At 41.5% G+C, this 22,287-nt stretch overlaps 1 protein-coding gene and 1 long non-coding RNA gene across 2 annotated transcripts; one reads left to right on the forward strand and one right to left on the reverse strand.

The window, feature by feature from the left end:
- Positions 1 to 6,567: 6,567 nt before the first annotated feature.
- On the reverse strand, positions 6,568 to 12,949 carry LOC309390193. Its single transcript, XR_014175085.1, has 3 exons — positions 12,791 to 12,949; positions 12,100 to 12,186; positions 6,568 to 6,647 (listed from the first exon to the last, which is right to left on the reverse strand). It is a non-coding gene; the product is annotated as an uncharacterized lncRNA (long non-coding RNA).
- Positions 12,950 to 19,276: 6,327 nt separating this feature from the next.
- JUN (Jun proto-oncogene, AP-1 transcription factor subunit) lies at positions 19,277 to 21,937 on the forward strand. Its single transcript, XM_081949315.1, has one exon. The coding sequence runs from the start codon at positions 20,327 to 20,329 to the stop codon at positions 21,269 to 21,271; it is 945 nt and encodes a 314-aa protein (XP_081805441.1). The 5' UTR covers positions 19,277 to 20,326; the 3' UTR covers positions 21,272 to 21,937.
- Positions 21,938 to 22,287: the final 350 nt, after the last annotated feature.

Genomic DNA, 22,287 nt, shown 5'->3' on the forward strand with positions numbered 1-22,287 from the left:
GCCGTCTACGGTCTCACCTGGACCGTCTTCACCCAAATTACTCTGCCACAGCACCCCCAGACTCCACAAGCAAAATTCGGACCTTTAGCATAGGAGATTCAGTATACGCCCACAACTATGCAGGGGGAACATTGTGGATGCCGGCAAAGGTCATTGGCATCACGGGTCCACGATCGTATCTGTTGGAACTGGAAGATGGACGGAACTGGAAAAGGCACATCGATCAACTTCGCGGTCGCCTAGCACACTCAGACCTTCGAACCGAGGACGAGAGCTACCTACCAACGCAAAGTCAGCCACTCGAGAGCCCCAATACAGAGAACTACGACACCTGCGAGCCCAGGTCTGAACAAGAGATCGAGCACGAAGCAGAGCAACCCCCAAGCAACGTAACCGAGCAGACTCCGGAACGCCCTAGCAACGAAGGCACGAAACCACCCGAACGAGAAACAGAAAAAGCATCCGATCCTGCAACCACTTCTAACCAACCCGAACTGCGACGTTCCTCCCGAGTAAGGCAAACTCCAACATACCTAAAAGACTATGTTACTAACCGCAACGTTCCGTCTAGGAGGGGAGGGGTGTTAGATATTAACATATATCGGAGGAAGTCTCCTCTCTGGTCCGCTGCTACAGCGGGAAACAGGTATCGCTCTGATTGGTCAAGAGGCGTACCCGAGTACTATAAAAGGGGAACCCTCCGGCCACAGAGCAAGCTGGATCACTACTACTATTAATAAAGAGCTGTTAAGTCACTTCGTGTCCGCAGTCTGTTCTCTCGTTGCCCAGATCTAACATTTTGGATGATTCAAATGACCTCCTGATCCATTTTTACGAGAAGTTGAAAGAATTCGATGAAATTGGTATTAATTATTGATGTACCCTTTGAAAGAACAACTGTTACTATAAATCAATAGAAGGATGCAAGTTACTCTGAAAACTCTTCTTCATATGAGATTAATGCAGAGAAGTAGGACTAGACAGAGAATATTTAATAAAGATTGCTTGTAATCATCTTGCTATTGGATATGAAGTTCAAGACCTGGAACATTAAGAAACATAGTCTCGGCATGTCTAAGAATTGCCACATTTGGGATAGAAGTCACAAGGTCACTAGCATATGATTAGACCAACGGCTGGTTATCAAGGAAAAATACGGCTAAATCCCATTATATGTGCAGATATCTTCATTTTACAACTACAATTGGGATCAGAATTTCTGGTGCTAAGTGAAGCAATCGTTAAGCAAGTTGCACCCAATCTGATAGCCTTTTTTGCTGCTGTCATTATGTAAATCACTGCAGTCATTATGTGATTTACATAGTTGTGAAGTTAATCCATCTTTTCCTACTGACTTTGCTTGTTGGAAGTTGGATGGGGCAGTTGCAGATGATTATCATGTACTAGGATGCTGCAACCATCATAAATAAATGCTGATTGGCAAGTGCCCAAATTTTGATCATATGACCATGAGAACACCATAACAGTTGTAAGTGCAAGGAGCAGTTGTAAGTCACCCTTCTCAGCACCATTGTAATCTCTAATGGTTCAGTTCTGACAGGGTGCTTAGAACTGGGCCCAGGGCTGCCCTGGAAACAGCAAAGTACTGGTCCACGATGCTTCTGTCAGCAAAAATGACAGCCCTTGGGCGGCACTCCTGAGCTCCGTTTTTGGTGGCAGAGGGTTGAAGGAGGCCATTGCAGCTGAAAACGGAGCTTGAGACCGTTTTCTCTGGCAGAGCGCTCGGGGCACCACAGGCAGCAACACGCGTGATGTCGAGCTGGTCACACCCACCCTGGCCATGCCTACCCTGGTCCCCCAAGGACAAACCCAACCCTGATGCGGCCCTCAATGAACTTGAGTTTGACACCCCTGGTCAATGCCAATGGTGAACAAGTGTTGTAATTATTAGCAAGAAAAAAAAACCTATTGGTATCCTTGTGGAAGATCAATGGGATTTTCTTTATGCATGTAACTTGAGAGGATTCCGTCCCAAAATATTCATGAAATTCGCCCTGAATAGATTTTAAAGGCAAGTTCAGAAATTCATAAAGTTAAAAGAATCTAAGAGAGAGTCAGTTTTAAATATCTTTTCAGTCATGGACAAAAGATACATACTGCAGGCCTTAAGTGATGTTCCCAAATTGCAGTGGACTTTTTGGGGAGTGAGTGTGGATGAGACAAAAGGCTCAAGAACCTGATGGAAATTCTGCCATTTTTCTCTTCTTTTAAGGAAATTCTGGTTGAGAATAAATAAAGCTATTTTGATAGAACTGGGCTCGAGTGTCCCAAATATGCTTTTCAAAAGGCAACTGACTTTCCTGTGTTTTTCCTTTTAGTTTGTTCCTGGAATAGATTTCACTTCTCACCCAAAAAGTTTCTTTAAGTTCTTTCTGAATGGTGGGGAATGGAAGGATTTATATTCCTTAGCTGCTAAAGAATATAAATCCTTCCTGTCCCTGTGATTTAGACAGAACTTCAGAAGCTTTTTGCATGAGAAGCAAGAGATCTTTAAGGAAAAAAACTAAGAAAGTCCAATTGCCTTTTGAAAAGCACCTTTGGGACAACTATGACCTAGATCAGCGGTTCTCAACCTTGGGTCGGGACCCCTTTGGGGGGTCGAATGACCCTTTCATAGGGGTCAACTAAGACCTTTGGAAAATACGTACTTTTGAAAAAATACGGAAAACAAAATAATTTTATGGTTGGCGGTCACAACATGAGGAACTGTATTAAAGGGTCGCGGCATTAGGAAGGTTGAGAACCACTGACCTAGATGATTGAAAATCTACATAGACAGTACTTGAGTGTTTTATGTCTTATCATTCCGGTTGGATTACATTAAAAAAAAGCACTTGTTTAGGGAGCAATGGGGATGGAAGAAAAATGATATAACTTTTGAGTAACATCCTGTGACTAGAATGTAAAGCCCAATATAGGACTTTGTTTTGGTAATACGGAATAAGCCAAGAAATTGAAGAAGCCCAGAAAGTCAAGTTGCCTCTTGAAAAAACATTTTTGGGATATTTCCAAAATATCCTTCGGTGCATTTTCACACATAATGGTGGGTTTCATGCATGACTCTAAACTATGGTTTGCGGAGTAAGCCAGAAGACAAGGTTCATGCATGCAATTTTGGCTTTACAAACCACAATAGGCTGCCACATCAACCTAACCACCTACCCCACCACATCCTCTATTATCTATCGTACCAGCAAGGTAAGGAATCTCATGTATTCCGTGTTAGTCCGTCTGAAGTGTTAAGCCTGAAGTGTTGAAGCAACTTTTGTGTGTGTTTGTATGTGTGTTGGGTGTCAATTGAAAATGTAACGCAGGATGTGTGTGTGTGTTGGGTGTTAATGGAAGAGGTTGAAGAGAAAAGCAAACGCAGGGTCCCCCTGGGCAGTTCGTTCCTTTTATTTATTTCAAAAACCCGCGTGCCGGTCAGGAAGGAGCGAGGGAACGAACGTGACCATACACGGTAGAAGCCGAACCAGCAACGGTCGCGGCGCGCGCGCAGCTTGACGGCCCCGCCCCCTTCCTCGCAGGCGTTGGGTTGCCCCCTCCCCCTCCCCTGCCGCCGTTAGGGAGGCCTGGCGAGGAGCGCCGCGTTCTCTGGGCGTGCGCTGCCCAAGAGCAAAACCTCCCGCCGGGTACGTGCGGCGGCTCACCTAATCCCCTCTCTCGCGCGCTGTCGCAATCATGCGGCAACCGTCGCGTAGGGGGAAACCGAAGGCGGCCCATCCTCCCTCGCTCCCTCGCTCCCACAGGATGGGTGGGTCCGCCACTGCCCCGCCGCTCGCGTCCCCCGTCCCCCTCCTAGGCCCCGCTCGCCCTTGTCTGCGGCGCCAGGTGAAAGGCTCCTGCGCCCGAATCCCGAGACAAGTTTTTGGTTCGGCCGACCCGCTGACAGATTTATGAAACGCCGGCTGCGGTTAGCCAAGGTGCCGAAGAAACAATGGGAGGGGGACGGGGGGGGGGAGAAAGGCGACGGCGGCGGCTGTTGCTGGCGACACGGCCGGATGACACGGCAGTTTGAGGGGGAAAGGGCCTGGAGAAGGAAGCCCGAGGAGTCTCCGGTTGCGGCCTCTTCCTGGGAAAGGCTTATGATTAACTCCTGCAGCCTCGGGACAAAGCAGTCCGCTCCACTGTGGGAGGGGAAAAGGGAGAGTCGTTTGCCTTCCTAAAAACTGGCGCCCTTTAGGTTGTCACCCCGCTGCGATTCCCATTGTGAGAGACAAATGTCCAGCCAGGTTGTCAGAGACCAACATTCCTGAGGGAAGGAAAGGGGCTGCCTAAAGTATGTTTGGTGTTGAGAAAAGTTGCACAGAAGGAGTTCTTAAAGGTGTAATGAGGTGGCAGAATTAAAGACCCCAGGCTAGGTGACCTACAAGGTCCGCGGCTGGAAGGGACCTTGTAGGTCATCTAGTCCAACCCCATCCCTGCCCAAGGAGGAGTGGCACCAAAAAAGCCATTATTTCCACCCCAGAGCAGAGGTGGGCAACTGTGGCCCCTTTGGCGAGCTGTGAACTTCAACACCCAGAATTCCTGAACCAGCAAGGCTGGCTCAGGAATTCTGGGAGTTGAAGTCCGCAGCTCGCCAAAGGGGCCATAATTGCCCACCCCTCTACCAGAGAGATGGACACAGAATAATGGCCTTCAATTTAAGGACAGCGTTTTTCAATTTAAAGTCCTAAAAGTAAGAGAGTCAAGAGGGGAGATGGCTGCTCTTTGCTGGATATATTCAAGAGAGACTAGACAACTTTCTGTTTGGAGAAAGTTTAGTGTATACTGAAGAGGGTTGGGCTCTTTGTGGCCTCTCCATGGCTACTTTAAACTCTGATTCTGGGCCTTGTTGGTTTTATAATTCCTTGTCTTTAGGAAGGAAATATATATTGTGCTCCATCTCTCCAATGGCTGTCAACATCCAGCAGTTCTGAATATAGGTACTCAACTTGAAACTATTCATTTAGTGACCATTTGAAGCTACAGTGCACTGAAAAAAAGTGACTTGTGACTGGTTTGTACACTTTTTACACTTATGACATTGCAGCATCCCCACAGTCGCATGATCAAAATTTGGCTCCTTGACAACTAGCATTTATGACAGCTGCACTGTCCTGGGGTCAAGTGATCATCATTTGTAACCGTCCCAGCTGGTTTCCAGTGGAAAAAACCAGATTTGCCTACATGATTCGCTTAACTACTATTGCTCATTTCCAGCATATTTAATACATGTCAATTCTACAAATTAGAAATTAGTACAAGAATTATTAATATATTATTTCTGCCTATGCGGTCTCCTGTATTTTTCTGTAATGGGAAAACAGTACTCATCAAAATGCCCACACAGGTCATAATCTTGAATTTCTAGCAGCTAATTCCTTATTATATTTACAATCCCCTTCTCCAGAAACTTCACTCCAAATTTTATCTTCAGCGAAGTTGCTTTATCTGAAAAATAATGATTGACCAAGTCCCCCAGAGAGATTAAGGATCAAATGAGCATTTGCATCTTCATCTCTTTATTTCTGGTTCTATATTGTAACTATACTAACATCTAAAACCATATGGAAAGTTACATCAATAGAGGTGGAGATCAATGCTGAGGGATAGAACAAAATTATCTGTATTTCTTTACTCATATGTTGACCTTGCACAATTTAAAACCACCTGAAAGATTACTAGTTTATCTAGTCCAATATACATTGTATATTTAAAGCAGAACATTGTAACTTCAGTCCTTGTATCTACTTTTTTTTAAAATATGGAAAAGAAATATCTGCGATCCTGCAGTCTGGTAGAGAAGTTGATAAAATAGTAGATAAATAAAATGATAAAAAAGAACTCGTGTTAAGTAATTAAGTTCACACATGCAAAACCATATTGTTGTTTTGTTTTTACATTGCATGAAGTATTTTGGCATAGAATTATGTTTTGATCAAATAAACCCTGTCTGAAATTTATGTTTGTTTGTTTGAATGCAGTTATTGACTATATATTAAATTGATTTTATGACTTTCTTTGATCTAAATGTTTAGTTGAAACACCTGGCAATAACTTGTAAACAAACATAAACACACCCTAAACATTTATGCTTGACTTGCTGACCAAACACTTTCCTTTTTGCACTTTATGCAAGAGATCCAGAAAAGGGAAAACAAAAACAACTACCAACATCCCAAATTGGAACCAGGGTGAGCCCTGTTATTATCTATTTTCCCACAGATATGTTTAAACTTCTCAAGAGCTTAGCTAGTTTAAATCTTTAAAAGTTAGATTAAGGAATTGACAGTTTGAATTGTTTAAAGTTTTGGAAGATGGTAATTTTGGAAAGAATTTTATTAAATGGGTAAGTTTGACTTACACTTCATAGAAAGCATAAATACAGTAATTATCAATGGAAATCTAACAAAACCCCATGAGATACAAAAAGATAGAGATGCCTATTGTCTCCTGTTTATTTTAGTTCTTGAAATATTGAATACAGATATAAGGCCAGAGAATTGTGGGAATAAAGATTTAAAAATCTTTTAAGGGCATTTCCTGCTGTTTTGGTGTTCGTTTTGATGTATCGCAACATTTTTCCCTTTGCAGAGTTGAGGGTGGGTGTGGCCTGCGCATGACGCATCCAGCCCGTGACACTCCTAGAGGGAATAGAAATATTAATAGAAAAATTAAAATAATTTGATACACTAGCAGATTTTAAGGTTTTAGACAACAAAAACATAAAAATAGTGTTTCAGGCAGGTTTTAAGATTGGGGGGAAAGTAAAATATTTGGTTATCCCCATGACAAATATGAATTATATGTTATATCAGAATAATTTTGTTAAGACAGAGAATGAAGTTAAAAAGTTAAGTAAAGATGAGAAAAATACAATTGTCGTTGGAAAGAGCATCTTTTTGGTTCTTGGCAAAAGAAGCATTTTATAGATAAGAAATAATACGCAAACACAAACGGCTTACATACTGTGGGATTCAATTCTGTCAAGGGAAATACAAAATAAAATCAAGAAAGAAACTGATGGCAGAGAGGCATAATTGTCAATCATTTTTTATTTACAATTATCAAAAAGATTCAAAGACAAACACTTATGGTATTGGATATTCTGAGATTGATTCAAAATTGTGTACAGAACATATGGTTACTAAAATACATAAACTTACTAAAATTTGAAACACGTGAAAATATATACAATCAGCTCAGAATTTTGTTTATAATATACAGATGGATTAATTGGAAAATATGTGGTTGAAACTATTGAAATTTTAAAAAGAACTTTCATGAAATGATGTACCACAGATATACGACATCAGAAAAATTACTTAGACTATACAATACAATAGCAGAGTTGGAAGGGACCTTGGAGGTCTTCTAGCCCAACCGCCTGCCTAGGTAGGAAACCCTATACCATTCCAGACAAATGGCTATCCAACATCTTCTTAAAGACTTCCAGTGTTGGGGCATTCACAACTTCTGGAGGCAAGTTGTTCCACTGATTAATTGTTCTAACTGTCAGGAAATTTCCCCTCAGTTCTAAGTTGCTTCTCTCCTTGATTAGTTTCCACCCATTGCTTCTTGTTCTACCCTCAGGTGCCTTGGAGAATAGTTTCCCTCTTCTTTGTGGCAACTCCTGACTGTTTAAAGGTACTTCAAATCTACATTGGAAATGTAAATAATAAGGTCATTTTATCATGCTTGATGGTTGTGCAAAAAAGAAGCTTGCCAATATATTAATTCAGAGGATTGTAAAAATTATACCACTAAAATCAGAATTTTTCCTCTTGGATTGATAAAGAGTTGGAGAAAAAGTCATGAAACTTTTCATATATATGATAACCACAGAGAAATTGCTATATGTACAAAGATGGAAGGATTTGGCAATACCTATAATGAAGGTATTACTGAAGGTGACATAATTTATTAAAATGGCTAAATTGACCTGGCTGATCAGAGAGAAGATAATATCTATGTTTATTGCTGACTGGTAACCCCTTATGAAGTTTTTTTTGCATGAACAGAAAAAAATGAACTGGTTCTGACGATTAGATAGGAGATTTGGGGAAGAAGAATCATGATGTAACTTTAGAAAAGTAGTAAATGTACAATTGTAGTTGTAACTTGTAAAGAAGACCAAATGCTGGTTCTTACATCTTTTTTATTTTTTCTACCTTTTTATTTTTTCATTTTAGCTTTCCCTGTTATTTATTCCTTTTAATTTCTTATTCTACTTTAGGTTGAATTGATTTTTACTTTTTTTGTTTACTTGTTTTTAAAACTTTCAATAAAAATTATATTTTTTAAAAGATGAATTAATTTTTTTAATTACACCTTGACAATGCTTAGAACTCTGAATTCCATACATCATTCATTTTCTGGACAATTTTTTCCCCAATGTCACATATCTTTAGATGTATTAAGATAAAATTCTGGGCATTCTCTATAAAGGAAGGAATTTAGAATATTATATTTTTCAGCTGTCTAATGTACCAGAAAAGGGAGAACATAGAGAAGCAAAGTCAATATATGCACCTTAGGCATCTATAGCCCAGTACAGTTTCACTGCAAAGTGAAAGGAGGGAGAGTGCGTGCAAATCTTTCCTAATTTACTTCTTGTGATTAATATGAGAATTGCAGTCCTAATATATTTGCAAGAAGCCAGGTTAGCAAAATCTGCAGTGGTTCTACAAACCAATGAAATAGAACCGCTGTGCAATAAGAAGGTACAAGTTGCTACATCATTTAGATAAGTGGAATACAGGTAGTCCTCAATTTGCAACCATTCATTCAGTGACCAAAGTTAAAGTGGCACTGGAAAAAATGACTTATTGTTTTTCACATGTCTTGTAGCATCCTTGTGGTTTACATGACCAAAATTTGGTTTCTTGGCAATTGACATATTTATGATTTGCAGGATCCTTGGGTCATGGAATCACCTTTTGCAACTTTCTGGCAGGCAAAGTCTATGGGGAAGCCATATTCATTCACAATGTTACTAACAAGAGCTGCATTAATTCACTTAACAGGCAATAAGGGTTGTAAAATGTCACTTAACAACTTTTGCTTAGCAATTGAAATTTTGGACTCAATTGTAGCCATATGTCAAGGACTACCTGTCCCTGGTTTACAATTGATTCCGGAATTTATGTTGCTAAATAAGGCAGTTGTTAAATGAGCCATGCCTGATATTGCAGTCTTTTATGCCAGTGTTGTTAAGCAAATCATTGCACTTGTTAAGTGAATAACATGAATCTGGTTTTCTCTTTGACTTTGCTTGTTGGAAACCAGGCAGATCACAAATGACCCCAAGATGCTGCAACTGTTGTAATTTTGTTCACATGACTGTGGGCATGGCGTGATAGTCATAAGTGTGAGGCTTGGTCATCAGTCATTTTTTTCACTGCCATTGTAACTTAGAATGGTTGCTAAATGAATGTAAATGAAAGTCAAGAGCCCCGGCACTTGTTTATTTCTTGTTAATTAAATTTAGTCATGGAACAGGTAGCTTTGCTTTATGTTATTTGTAGATATGCATCATTATTCAGCATTTGTTAGAATGTATGTTAAGTACTTTTTAAATCAGTTGATCCAAAGTATACAAACATGACCAATTAAAACGAGCACTTTATCTAAAATATTCAAATTGAGGAGAGGAAATTCTATCATATTTTCCCTTATGGGTAAACGCAGAATGCATAATACTTTTAAGAAGTTGTCAATCAATTGGCTATAATCCTGAACATAGATCCTGAGATCTATGCCACTGTATTCTTGTATAAACTGAAGGGCATGTATATTGTATAACCAAAAGCTGCTTTTTATTATGACCAATATGTGATCATAACTTTATGAAAACCAAATTAAATTAGAACAGTATCCTTCTGGTATCAAAACATTGAGTGAGTGACTGAGTGAGTGAAGAGAGAGAGAGAAAAAGAAAGAAAAAGAAAGAAAGAAAGAAAAAGAAAACACTGAAAAACCCAAGGCCTACAAAGAAACTAGTGTTTGAACTGCTGCTGCTTAACAAAAAAATACTGTTAATAATTTATATCCTGCTTTTCTGCGCTAATAGATTGTGGTGCACACTACAAACAGGAAAGTGATATAAACAAACAATAGGATACAGGAGGCCTGAGGTTCAAACCCTAGCATTTCCAGTTTGAGAAGGGGGAAGTCCCTTGCAAAACAGTAAGACACTGCTGGTCAATGTAAACAGTATGAAATGAGATGGCCCAATGCTCTCACACTGCATATAGCAACTTCCTGTGTTCACCGGAGTCAGGAGGTTCACAGCACTATTAGGATTTCCTTTGGTTGCACATTACAATGCATTCCCTGAATTGGCAGAGCTTTACTTCCGTCTCTCTTTTTGGCTTCACACTCTTCTTCCTTCCCGATTGTCAAAAATCCTATTGCTCTGACAGCTGCTGCCACAGTATGAAATGCCAACTTGAATAGTCTTTCTTTCTTTCTTTCTTTCTTTCTTTCTTTCTTTCTTTCTTTCTTTCTTTCTTTCTTTCTTTCTTTCTTTCTTTCTACCTCCCTTCTTGCCTCCTTCTCTCCCTCAGTGTTTTGATACCAAAAGGATGTTTCACAAAAATATTTATTTGTAGTTCCTCAAGCCTAACCTAGAACAGTTTAAAAAAAGCAACCACAGAGCATTAGCTGATGATATCATTTTTTTATTATAAAGGAATGATACATTACTTTCTCGTTAATTGCAATATGCGCAACAATGTTCATAACAAACCACAATGACACCAAGATGATGACACTCACTCAATGACATAGTCATTGTTATGGTTAAAAGCTTGTATCACAGTACCAAATGTGTAATAGTATGTGGAAAACACTTTGGAAGATAGGGTGAAGAGATACTGCCTAGGGAATGGTTAGATAAGAAATAGCGTAGCCTTGAGAAATAGTGGATGAGACAAGAGGCTCAGAAGTGACCCTCCCTAGTTTCTTAGGCTGTAAAGGAGGTGGCAGCAGAATTGTACTTTCAGACTTGCAAGATTCTATTAATATAACTACAATAAAGTAGAATTAATTTAACTGATTTTGTTTCCTGTCTAGTCTACCAGGTATGGCTGACAAATGCAAATACGTAAGTCATGGTATTTAGATGATGATGTCATACATGAGCCATCATTTGTTTCTCCCTTCTTGCCCCCACTGAAGCCCCTTAAATATAATCTTTTTTTTAACTCATCTGTGCTCTGGAATCTGTTTGAATGCAGGGAACAATTATCCTACAATGACCAACCTTATAATAAAACCAATTCCTGGGGGTGTCTATACCCTGGTACATTATCAGAAGGGAGATCTGGGAAAATGTATCATTTAGGAGGCCTTAGACTTTGGGAAGGGGGGTCCTAAACAGCTCTCTGGTTCCAAGATCTACATAGGTTCATTGACTTATCTGAATCACTTATTTTCGCTTTGATCACATAACTAGCTACATCCTTACTTATCATTGATCAGATGCCTCTAGGGCTTTCTTTCAACTACTGGCATATACAATACTGGCTATTTTTTTTCCTACTGCTTCAAATGCCCTTTCTTCACCGAAAGTAATTGTACTTTTGCTGACTTTCCATTATTTATCCATTTTCCTCTATGCCTAGAAAGGATCATTTCCCAATTTTCAGCTAATATGTAGCAGACAGTAAAAGAATAGAGCAAAAGCATGACATAAAGTTGAATTATAGGATTGCACCGTTATATTTTATATATGCATATGTGTCTGCAATATTTACTTGGAGGCATCAGCAAAACCAGGAATCACTAATGAATATCTGATTAAGAATTTAAGTTTTTATGACCACTCTAAAAGGCTGAATTTTGAAGCATTCATCCCAAATCTGCTTTTAAATCTATAGTTACCTTAGAGTCATTGAAAAGATAGCTATATTGACCAAATCCTGACAGTATACAATATGATTATAGCAAAACTCAACCTTTTTGACAACTTAGGCAACTCTGTGAAAGTTGAGATCAGAAAACAAAGGGTTTTTTTTTTAGCAGAGCTTCAAAACAAGTACCAATTAGTATGATTAATGGTCTGAAGGGTATTTCTCATAGCTAAAGACCTACCTCTTATCTCTAGAAATACTGGAACACCCTGCTATGACCACAGCTATGCTCCAACAGTACATTTGTGAACGAACGGAAGTCTAGGTCCTATAAACATTTGTGGGGGGAAAGGGAAAAATGAGGAAAAGTGAATGATGAATGACATGCTCTAAATATAACAAACTCCAAAAATATCTTGTCATCAAGAAAAACAGAGGCTTGATTTGATTGAAAAACTATTAAGCATCTCAACTGTGTGTAGATATAAGTAGCTTGATTTTCTAACGCTTTGCTCTTGGCCTTCTGTAACAATCACTGCGAAGGTGGTGGTAGGAGGAAAGTTAAAGATTGCAATTCATTACATTAAATCAAAAGTTTCTTAAAATTGGTATCATACATAGAAAAAATAAAACATGCAGAGGTCATATGAATATGCACTCAACAATTTCCTATTGCTAAACAGATAGAGGAATTAACTCCAGGTAATAACTTTTACCACCCTTTTCCGAAATAGAAATAAAATGAAAAGAATTAAGCAGCTTTTCTATTGTACTTTGTCCATACCTGTTTCTCATCCACCAAGCCACCATGTTGTAAAAGTCTAGTACTATATTGTATGTTTATCAACTGGATAAACACTTATAACAATATTGTATTTGTTCCTGAAAGCAATACCAGAGTTAGGCTACCCTCCTGTATATTAAAAACTTACGGAGTTGAATGTTCATCTATCTATTGATGGATTGATCACATCTATGTGGATACTCATCTCATCAAGTGACTGGGCAGAAAACAGAATTAAAATAAAATAAAAACAATTATAAACTTTACAAAAGTTGAAATGCAAAGCAGCTGAGAAACATCAAATCGAAATCCCTACCACATTCATCTATTTTTTCTTCCAGTACTGTGCACTTTGCCTCTCTACTGCTCCAGCTACCGTCCTCTACATTTGGATTATTGCTTGCTTCACTAATAACACATTTCCCAGTGGCTCAAGTTATCTTACATAGATTTTTGCTACTTTAGTTTTATAATGACTCTGAGAAAGGTTAGATGACAGTGATTGACCAAAGATCAGTTAGTGAGCTTTGTCACCAAATGCACATTTGAACTCAGGTCACCCTAGTCTGGTGACACTCCCAGGCATGGCAATAAATCTCTCTATAGGAATGCAAGAATGCACACCCTTATGAGCCTAGCCTCAGAAGGTTCAAGGATGAAACTTAGATGTTGCCTTTTTTACACATGCAGAATAAGTTCTTACATGGATGTTCAATACTACTGAATCTAGATATCTACCTGTAATGTATTGCATAGTATTTGGGGCGATCAAGTGACCAATTAATACTATTTAATATTAACATGCCAGGAACAGTATTCCAAATACTAGGTGGGACTAGAGATAGGCATTCTCAAGCTGACTCCATTCTTTGGAACTGGAAATTCCCAGGGGGAATTTGGTCAGCCTCATCTCTCCTAGGGTGATCATCTTGTAGAGAAGGATTGTACTTTTTGATTGGGTTTGCTAGCAAATGATATTTCATTTGTTGGTGCTGACCTGCTCTAACTGCTGCTGCACATTTATTCACTTGTTGAGCTTCATGATTAAGTGAGTGTTTGAATTTAAGTTTCCACAATCTCATCCAACCATCTAATTTGTAACTACATCAATCCATTAATTAATTCATGGTAACAGAAGAAAGAAGAGAAGCCACTTTACCAAGTCTTGTCATAAATAACATAAGGAAAGCCCTAAACCGGTTATACCAGTGATCCATTTAGAGAGGAGTGGAAGAAGTTCTTTAATGCAAAAAGAAATGTGGAGAAATTGGAAATAAATTTTGCAGTGCTATATTTGATGACAAAACAACTGTAGTGCCCTACATCTATCTTTTTTATTTCTATCTCTAATTAAGAGGAGTATCCATTCTCTTCAGTATTTATGGTATAATCAGCACAGTATTTGCTGTTGATTTGGAGAACAGAGAGGGCAAGGGATCAAAGACGAAGATGTGTATTATGATCTCACAAACCCTGTGACCATTGTACTTTGCCCAACATCAGGACACAAGCATAAAAAGCTTGTAAATCATATTGTAAAACCATCATTTTTGTCATTTGTGCTGGTGGGGAGTATTGTGGTTTATTCCAGATGCCCATGCTTTGGCCATGTTCAGAGAACTGAAGTAAAATTGTTATCTACTTGCCAGATCTTGAGGTGATAGAAAACTATGCTGACATAAAATGTGTGCTGTCCTCAATAGCCATTCTGATGCTAAGTCTTCATTTGCAGTTTATAGGACACTTTAAAGGCAGCGATTGCTGGATTCCCTTGCTTTGTTTTTGGTTTTTTAATCTGCCTCAGCAAATATTACCAGTCAGTGGGAAAACATCCAGAGCTTCTTAATTTGAGGTGAGGCTGGGCTGGAGAAGGCAGACTTTGTCCAGTGGCTAGATTTGAGAGTCTAACCACCTGTCAAAAGTTGCTTCCTTTTCTCATAAATATTTTTTGTGAATGCATTGATGACAGTCAGCTTCTTTTAGGCAATGCTTTAATGGTATTCTGAAGCTATGTTTAATCTTGCCAAAAGCGAACTAATTAGTAGATGATATCAGATTTTTTTAAAAAGAACAGTTGAAATAGCATAGTGGTTAGAATGCAGTACTGCAGGCTATTTCTGCTGCCTGCTGGCTGCTGGCAGTTCAAATCTCACTGGCTCAAGGTTGACAGCCTTCCATCCTTCTGAGGTCAGTAAGATTGTTGGGAACAATATGTTGACTATGAAACCACTTAGGGCTGTAAAGCACTGTGAAGCAGTTCATAAGTCTAATTGCTATTGCTATCAACCAAAGCTGGCGTCAGAGGTATCCACAAAGTGTGGTTAAAAAAAGGCAAGATGGCAGCCACAACAAAGTGAAATCAAAGTTGCAGCTGTTATTATGTGCATCAGTCATACTATAATGGCTGCCATCTTAATTTTTTTAATTATACCTATAGACACCTCTCATCGGAAACATGGTTCCATCCAATTGGATTATTTGTAAGTTTGCAAAACACTTCTTCTTTAAAGCCTTCCTTTAAAATATTTTTAGTTTGGAATCCCGGCTGTATAAAGGTGAAATTCTGAATGAAGCATCAATAGACATTCTGTCACTACTGAAGGGGAATGTTGTGGGCCTGAGGCAGTCATGTAGAAATGTTTCAAGCTTGTTTTTCTTGATCCACCATCTGCATCCAATTCAAAATACGGATTAGCAAGAACAAGGACTTGTGATATTGGGGATACCTACCATAAGCAACATACAAGCTTTATTGCAACTAATAGTAGTGATTGAAAATCTATGCTGTCAACAACAGCAAGACATTCACTTCAATGCAGAACATAGTGCCCTAAGGCTGAGTCAAGCAGTAGTCAGAATTTGAAAAGTAGGATAGCCAAAAGTCATTAGAGGTCACACCTGTTATTACGGGGGGAGTGGGGGGTGGCTCTGGACATGCCATTCGGCATTGTGAAGATATTAGATTTCAGTATTATCCAGCTGCTTGGTCTCAAATCTAGAATCCCTAGGCATACCATGTTCAGAAGCTAGGTGGTGCCCACCCTGTAACAGATATACAGGGAAGACCTGTTTGGGGTTGCTGCCAGCAACAGGAGCTGATAGTAAGAAACATGTCTCTTGACACACCTTGACACAGCCTGCTAACCCCTTCCACTCACTGGGGAAGGAGAAATCAGATGCTATTAGCAGCATCTTCCAGGCTTTAGGACCCTGTGGAACATTCATTGTTCACACAGAGGTCATAGACATAGCCTGTACAGCAGAGGTAATAGAGGACCATTATTCTATGAAATCTCAGACATGGGCTCACAGATACTGAAAATGGAGCTAACCTGCAAAAGGCAGCTAAACTGGTATAGTTTGATAATCTATGCCAGCTCTCACAAATTGACGTTTCATTATAGGGGATATTGTTGGTAGTGAAAATTCCAGCATTAGGTATCTTGTCGAGAAATGACATGGTTGCCTGCAGTGTTACCATAAGAATGCAGGATATTTTTACCTTAGGTGATGGAAATACAAGTATAGGCACATCAAGCTCAGCCTATCTTGTTCCATGACACTGGGAAATCCATTTGCCTATTGCTTAACAGCTGCCTAAATACAGGTGACTAGATGTGGATAAAGATCCACCACAAGTTCAAAATGCAATGCATCTGTACTCATGATTTTAGCTACAAACCTCTTGAGGTCAATCTTGGAACAAATTGTTCCCCTTTCTGGCAAGTCCTTGGATAATTTTCAGGATGAGTTAAAGATCCCATGTATGTGCTGGCTAGCCCAGTGAACTCAAGTGTGAAGGGACTACTGAAAGCAATGCTTTCTTAAGATGAAACGATAGCTCTGGGATTTTGGGTCTCAGCAAGGAAGACTGAATTATTGAATTAAGCATCTGCAGCACTAATAGCAGAAATAGCAAGTAGGGGCTCTGGTTCTGCAAGTGTATTCAGACAACATCTACACAAGGCTATCATGAAAACAGGTTATTGGATAGTTCTAACTGTTTTGTGCTACCCAAAACAAGACAAGACAGACAGGTTTATTTCTGTTTTCTTAGATTTGGCTAATTCTGGCAGTTACCCAGTAGCAGAGTTAATCACAGATCTTTGTCCTGAATTAGAATGTTTTCCAGGAGAGGAGACATAGTGATATTCCATTATTCATTTCTGAACCATTGCCCAACTTTCTTGATCTGGCCCTGGGGGCTAGTGAGACTTATAGCAGCAATGCTGCAAGCATCCCATAATTGGTAATCTTCTTTCACCCTAATCTCACATTTTATCCTTTTTAAATGTGTCTATTTAATGGCACCTGATACCTGAAGACACTGCTGACTGCAGAGAAGCAGAGCAATCCTAAGTATACCTCAGTAAATTTCATGATGTTGAGAAGGGTTGCTCTCTGTTTGGAAATTTTAAAAAAATTGTTGCAAACCCAGAGTTGCTTTGAGATGGGTAGCATATAAATGAAATAAATAAATTCGTTAACTCTTTTTAAAAAATCCAGAAAAGTATCAAAATATCCTTTTATTAAATCAATTCAAAAGCCACCCAATTTGATACATTAACTCTAAAGGCTCATGTCTCTATTTTCTGCTTCATCTCCAATCAACAGTCAGAGGTGGATTTTAACATCAGAACGCCTTCTTTTCAAAAGTTGGGAAGCAACTCTTGTTTGTTTGTTTGTTTATCCCTGCAGCTGTGGGTGCAACTTGAAACCATTTCAGTTACCAGTTAGAGCTTTCTTTGAACACAGCCCTCCCAAGTTCCATTCTAGATCCTGGGAGCCAACATTTTAGGACTTCCTGGCTATTTGCTTTTCCCAACTCCACTCCTTGAGAGGTCATCACAGCTTTCACTTGCTTGTGAACTTAAACCAAAGAGGGATGGGCGACTTTATGACCCGTGGACTTCAACTCCCAGAATTCCTGAACCAGCCATGCTAACTCAGGAATTCTGGGAGTTGAAGTCCACAGGCGCGAAGGACCCATAGTTGCCCACAAGTGGAAACGTTGGAACTTCGCTTTCGCGAGGTGCGTTTTAGAATTGGCTTGTTTAAAGTCTCGGATTCATTCAGCTCCTTAAATTGGGAGCGGCAGAGTTAAAACACCAGGACAGCAGTCAAATGTGTTATGATTGTCGGCGACCACAGCCCGTTTAGTAGGAAGCCGACGTTTGCCCCCAGATCCCGCCGCTAATGCGGGAAACCTTCCCCTTCTCCTTATCCCACTTCCCCTCACAAGAGTCCGGTTGACTCCTCGCACCAGAGGACCAAAAACCAAAACTCCCATTTATCAGAAAGAGCACCCAGAGTAAACGTCTGGAGTTCCTGGAGGGAACTGATTCAAACGTGACTTTTATTTTTGAAGACTAAAGCGGGAGAAGAGATGTGAAAATAATAAACACGGGACATCAATAAATGAATGAACTTTCTTTTTTAAAAAAAGAGAAAGGAAACAGTTCCCTCTGGCAAAGGTGTGCGCCGTGGTTTCGGCGTCCTCCTCATAGGAAGCCTTTTTAAAGAAATGCAGACAACCGTCCGCTTTTCTCTCCGCGGACAAGGTGGGACGACGATCCCGAAGAAGCGCCTTTTAGGTTTTCAAGTTCGGCACCCCTCAGCCGGGGGGCTACGGCAAAGTTTGCCTCAGGAAAAGCGTGGGGGAGGAAGAGTAGGAGGGTGGCGCGCGGGGATAAAAGGCTTTTCTCTCAGTCCCGGCTTCCAAGGGGAAAGCTCGCGGCTTCCAAAGGGAGTCCCTCCGACTCGTAAAAAGCCCGGTGGTCACCGCAGCGCTGGACTCGGAAGAGACCGCCTTTGATGTCAGCGGGACTCGCTTCCCAGCCACGGGAACACCAACAGGCTGCGGCAACAGACCTCTCCCTCACGCCCCCGCGTTTCCCCCTCCCGGGAAGCGCTTTGCTGAGCAACAGGATTCTCGGGGGCGGAGGGGAGGGCGCGAGAGGAGGCTGGGGGAGGGGGTGAGAGTCACGTGAGAGTCAGCCCATCACACCCCTCCCCCGCCTCCTCTGCTCTGCCTCAACCCGAGAGTCCGCACTGAGGACTCTATTCCCGGGCATTGAAAGAGGTGAGATGGAGAGGCTTGGGGGGCGGGGGGGATTAGAAAGCTACTTTTCAGGCTTCCGACTCCTGATTGGCCGCCTGCCTTAGAATCAGGCGACATTCTTCCGGGAAAAGCAAGAACAAAACATCATCGTTTGCTTCGCGGGCGGGGAAGGTCGCTTCTCCCTCCAGTGCGCCTTCTCATCTTAAAGCTGGCCCTTCGGAGTTCCTCCCCCCGCTTTCCTATTCAAGCTTGGTATGTCCCGGTGTAGGACACCTTCCCCTCCTCCTTGTCGGGTTCCTCCAACCCCGCTAGAGCGCTTAAGCGGGTAACCAGATATTCAAAAACAATACGTCAGCCCACAATGCCCTGCCCGGAGCTCAGGCATTACCTCATCCCACAATGCCTTGCGAAAAGGGGCCGGAGAAACTTATCGGGGTGGGGTGGCCATGGAGATGGGCGCCTTTGCAACAGGCTGGCCCGACCGCCCTCCTCCCCCTGAGAGGCGGCGGCAGCCAATGGGAAGGCCCCGGGGTGACATCATGGGCTATTTTTAGTGGGTTACTGCTCTCTGATAAGTGTTGTGCTCCACGCTGGGAAAGAGCTCAGAGTGAGATTGAGTGGCGGCGGGAGAAGCGACGGTGGCAGCGCTCCTGTCCGGCAGGAGTAGGAGGAGAAAGAGAAGAAGCCCCAGCGGCCACAGCAGGGCCAGTTTCGGCTCCAGACGCCAGCAGGGTCCGGGCGGCTATTCCTGAGAACCTGACGCCCAGAGAGCGAGCCGGCGCTCCCTTGTTACAAAGTCGGGTCGGGGTCGCTGCTATCCTCCCACAGCCGGAGCGCGAAGGCTGAACTTGCCCGGGCATCCTTTCCTTTGGAGCGCCCGAGTGACTTGCCTCCTGGATCCCCGCTTCAGCTCTTCTCGTCTCGAAGTTGCCGAGCGTGGGAATCTTTTCTTTTTTCCCACCAACCCCCCCACCCTCCGCTTCTGTGAACAAGAAGCGGGGCGATCTACTTGTGACAACTTTTTCTTTGCTTTTCTGGTTGGGACTTGAGGTGACCTGCTTTTTGACAGCCGCTGCGAGAAAGGAGAGGACTTAGACAAACTCGGAAACGCTCCAGACCGACCCAGGACACTCCCACGAGGAGCGCGAAGGGGCGGAGGAGGAGGGGGGGAAAAGGACTCAAAAAGTTTCTGGATTCCATCCTTGCCCGGAGCGATAAAGAGGCCCCCGAAGGTGCCGGCAGCATTATTCCTTCCTTGGACTGAGAAAGAGATTCTGAATTTGAAAAATAACTTTTATTTGGGTCTTCCTCCCCCTCCCCTCCCAACAATCACAGTCGGGAAATGATGCGTATGCTGGGTCTTTGAGGTGAAACTGTGTTTGTTGGTGTCTGACTTTTTTCTAGCCAAACTGGGGACTCGAATCAATGCCTTGTTGCAAAAAAGTAAGACTTTAATTGACCACTTTTGAACTGTGTCTTCCTGGTTGAAAGAGTGCTGTTATAAGAACGGTTCCTACTTAGTAACTCTGGCAGCTGTGAACTTCTTTCAGTTGTAACAAACCGGCTTCCTTTCCTAGGTCTGTTTTTTGGGCTGTAGGTGAACAAACTTGTGGACTGTATTCTATGACTGCAAAGATGGAACCTACATTCTACGACGATGCCATCAATGCCACCTTTGCGCAGCCAGAAAGTGGTGCTTATGGATATAATAATCCCAAAGTTCTGAAGCAGAACATGACTCTCAACCTGGCTGACCCTTCCAGTAACCTCAAGCCCCACTTGAGGAACAAAAATGCTGATATCCTAACCTCTCCAGATGTTGGTCTCCTCAAGCTGGCTTCTCCTGAACTGGAAAGGCTGATTATTCAGTCAGGCAATGGACTGATCACTACCACTCCGACACCAACCCAGTTCCTCTGTCCCAAAAATGTTACCGATGAGCAAGAAGGTTTCGCTGAAGGCTTTGTCAGGGCACTCGCAGAGCTACACAATCAAAACACCATGCCGAGTGTTACCTCCGCTGCTCCGCCTACGAACTCCGGCATGGCCCCTGTCTCTTCCATGGCTGGAAACAGTGGCTTCAATGCTAACATGCACAGCGAGCCGCCTGTCTATGCTAATCTCAGTAACTTCAATCCTAGCGCACTCAATACAGTGCCTTCCTACAATGCAAACAACCTGGGCTTTCCTCCACAGCATCCTATGAACCCCCAGATGCCACTGCAGCATCCGCGCCTCCAAGCTCTGAAAGAAGAGCCTCAGACTGTCCCAGAAATGCCCGGGGAGACTCCTCCCCTGTCCCCTATTGACATGGAATCCCAAGAAAGGATCAAGGCAGAGAGGAAACGTATGAGAAATCGAATTGCAGCCTCCAAGTGCCGGAAAAGGAAGTTGGAGCGGATTGCCAGGTTGGAAGAAAAAGTGAAAACTTTGAAAGCCCAGAACTCAGAACTGGCGTCTACTGCCAACATGCTGCGAGAGCAGGTTGCACAGCTGAAGCAGAAGGTCATGAATCACGTCAATAGTGGATGCCAGCTAATGCTCACACAGCAGTTGCAAACTTTTTGAAAGGACTTGAAAAGTAACTTTAGGATGATGGGGAGAAATTAAGGAGAGGAAAGCATTTGGGAGGCAGAACCCCTCCACCCACACACACTTGTGGTGGGTGGAAAGAGAAGGTTGAAAGGCATTGATTCCGAAGACTGCCACCCCCCTGAGTCAAATGCATGTGTGGAGAGACTGGTGTGCCTTCTGGGTGAGGTGGTGGCATATCAGTTGACAGAACAACTCAGCGAAACAGCTGAGCTCTTCCAGCTCAGATAAGGCATGGACGCCTTGTGTTCGTCTTTCTTTTTCTCTCTCTCTCTTTTTTTTTAACATTGACCAAGACTTGCATGGACCTAACTTTAAATGATCATTCAGTATTAAAAGTTAAACTGCAGTAGATACTGTAGATGGCTTTCTCTTAGTGCTCCTTTTTAAAAAAAAAAAATAGGGAGGGTGTTTTGGGGAAGCTAACAACAGAAACTGAGCTATACTGCCTGTCTGAGTTGTGTATGTACATATTTTTTTTTATTTTACGACAACTGATTAATGTCAAGTAAAACTACTTCATGACTTTGTAAGTTATTTTTTATGTTCATTTGGGTTCCGCCCAGTATTGTTTGTAAATAAGAGATTTTTTTAGCAACTTTTGAGTTTTTTTTTCCATTTGTAATAAAGTATATAATTTTTTTAATGTTTATTTCTGAAACGAAAGAAAGGGTTGATCTTATTTAAGAAAGCTCCAGTAATCCTTACTCACTTTCTATTGATTAGTATCATTTAGATTTCAATTCTACGCACATTTAACCTAGGAGCAAGTCTTATTAAATTCAGTGGGGCTTACTGCTGAGTAGACATACACACAAAAAGATACTTGTAAATCAGGGATATACAGAATCAACTTTTAGTTGAATGTTAAAACTCTACTGAAGGGAGGAGTGAGAAACTCTTATTTGATCTTCACATACTGTAACAACCATTTTAAAAGTCTTGTGGTACTCCTGTTACAATAAAACTATTGGTTTTTAGGGTGCCATAAG

The sequence above is a fragment of the Natrix helvetica genome, assembly GCF_964273705.1.
Source record: "Natrix helvetica genome assembly, chromosome: 3".
NCBI classification, from domain to species: domain Eukaryota; kingdom Metazoa; phylum Chordata; class Lepidosauria; order Squamata; family Natricidae; genus Natrix; species Natrix helvetica.

What these genes read in the sequence shown, in the direction of transcription:
- JUN (XM_081949315.1), top strand. Translation starts at nt 20,327, where the DNA reads ATGACTGCAAAGATGGAACCTACATTCTACGACGATGCCATCAATGCC.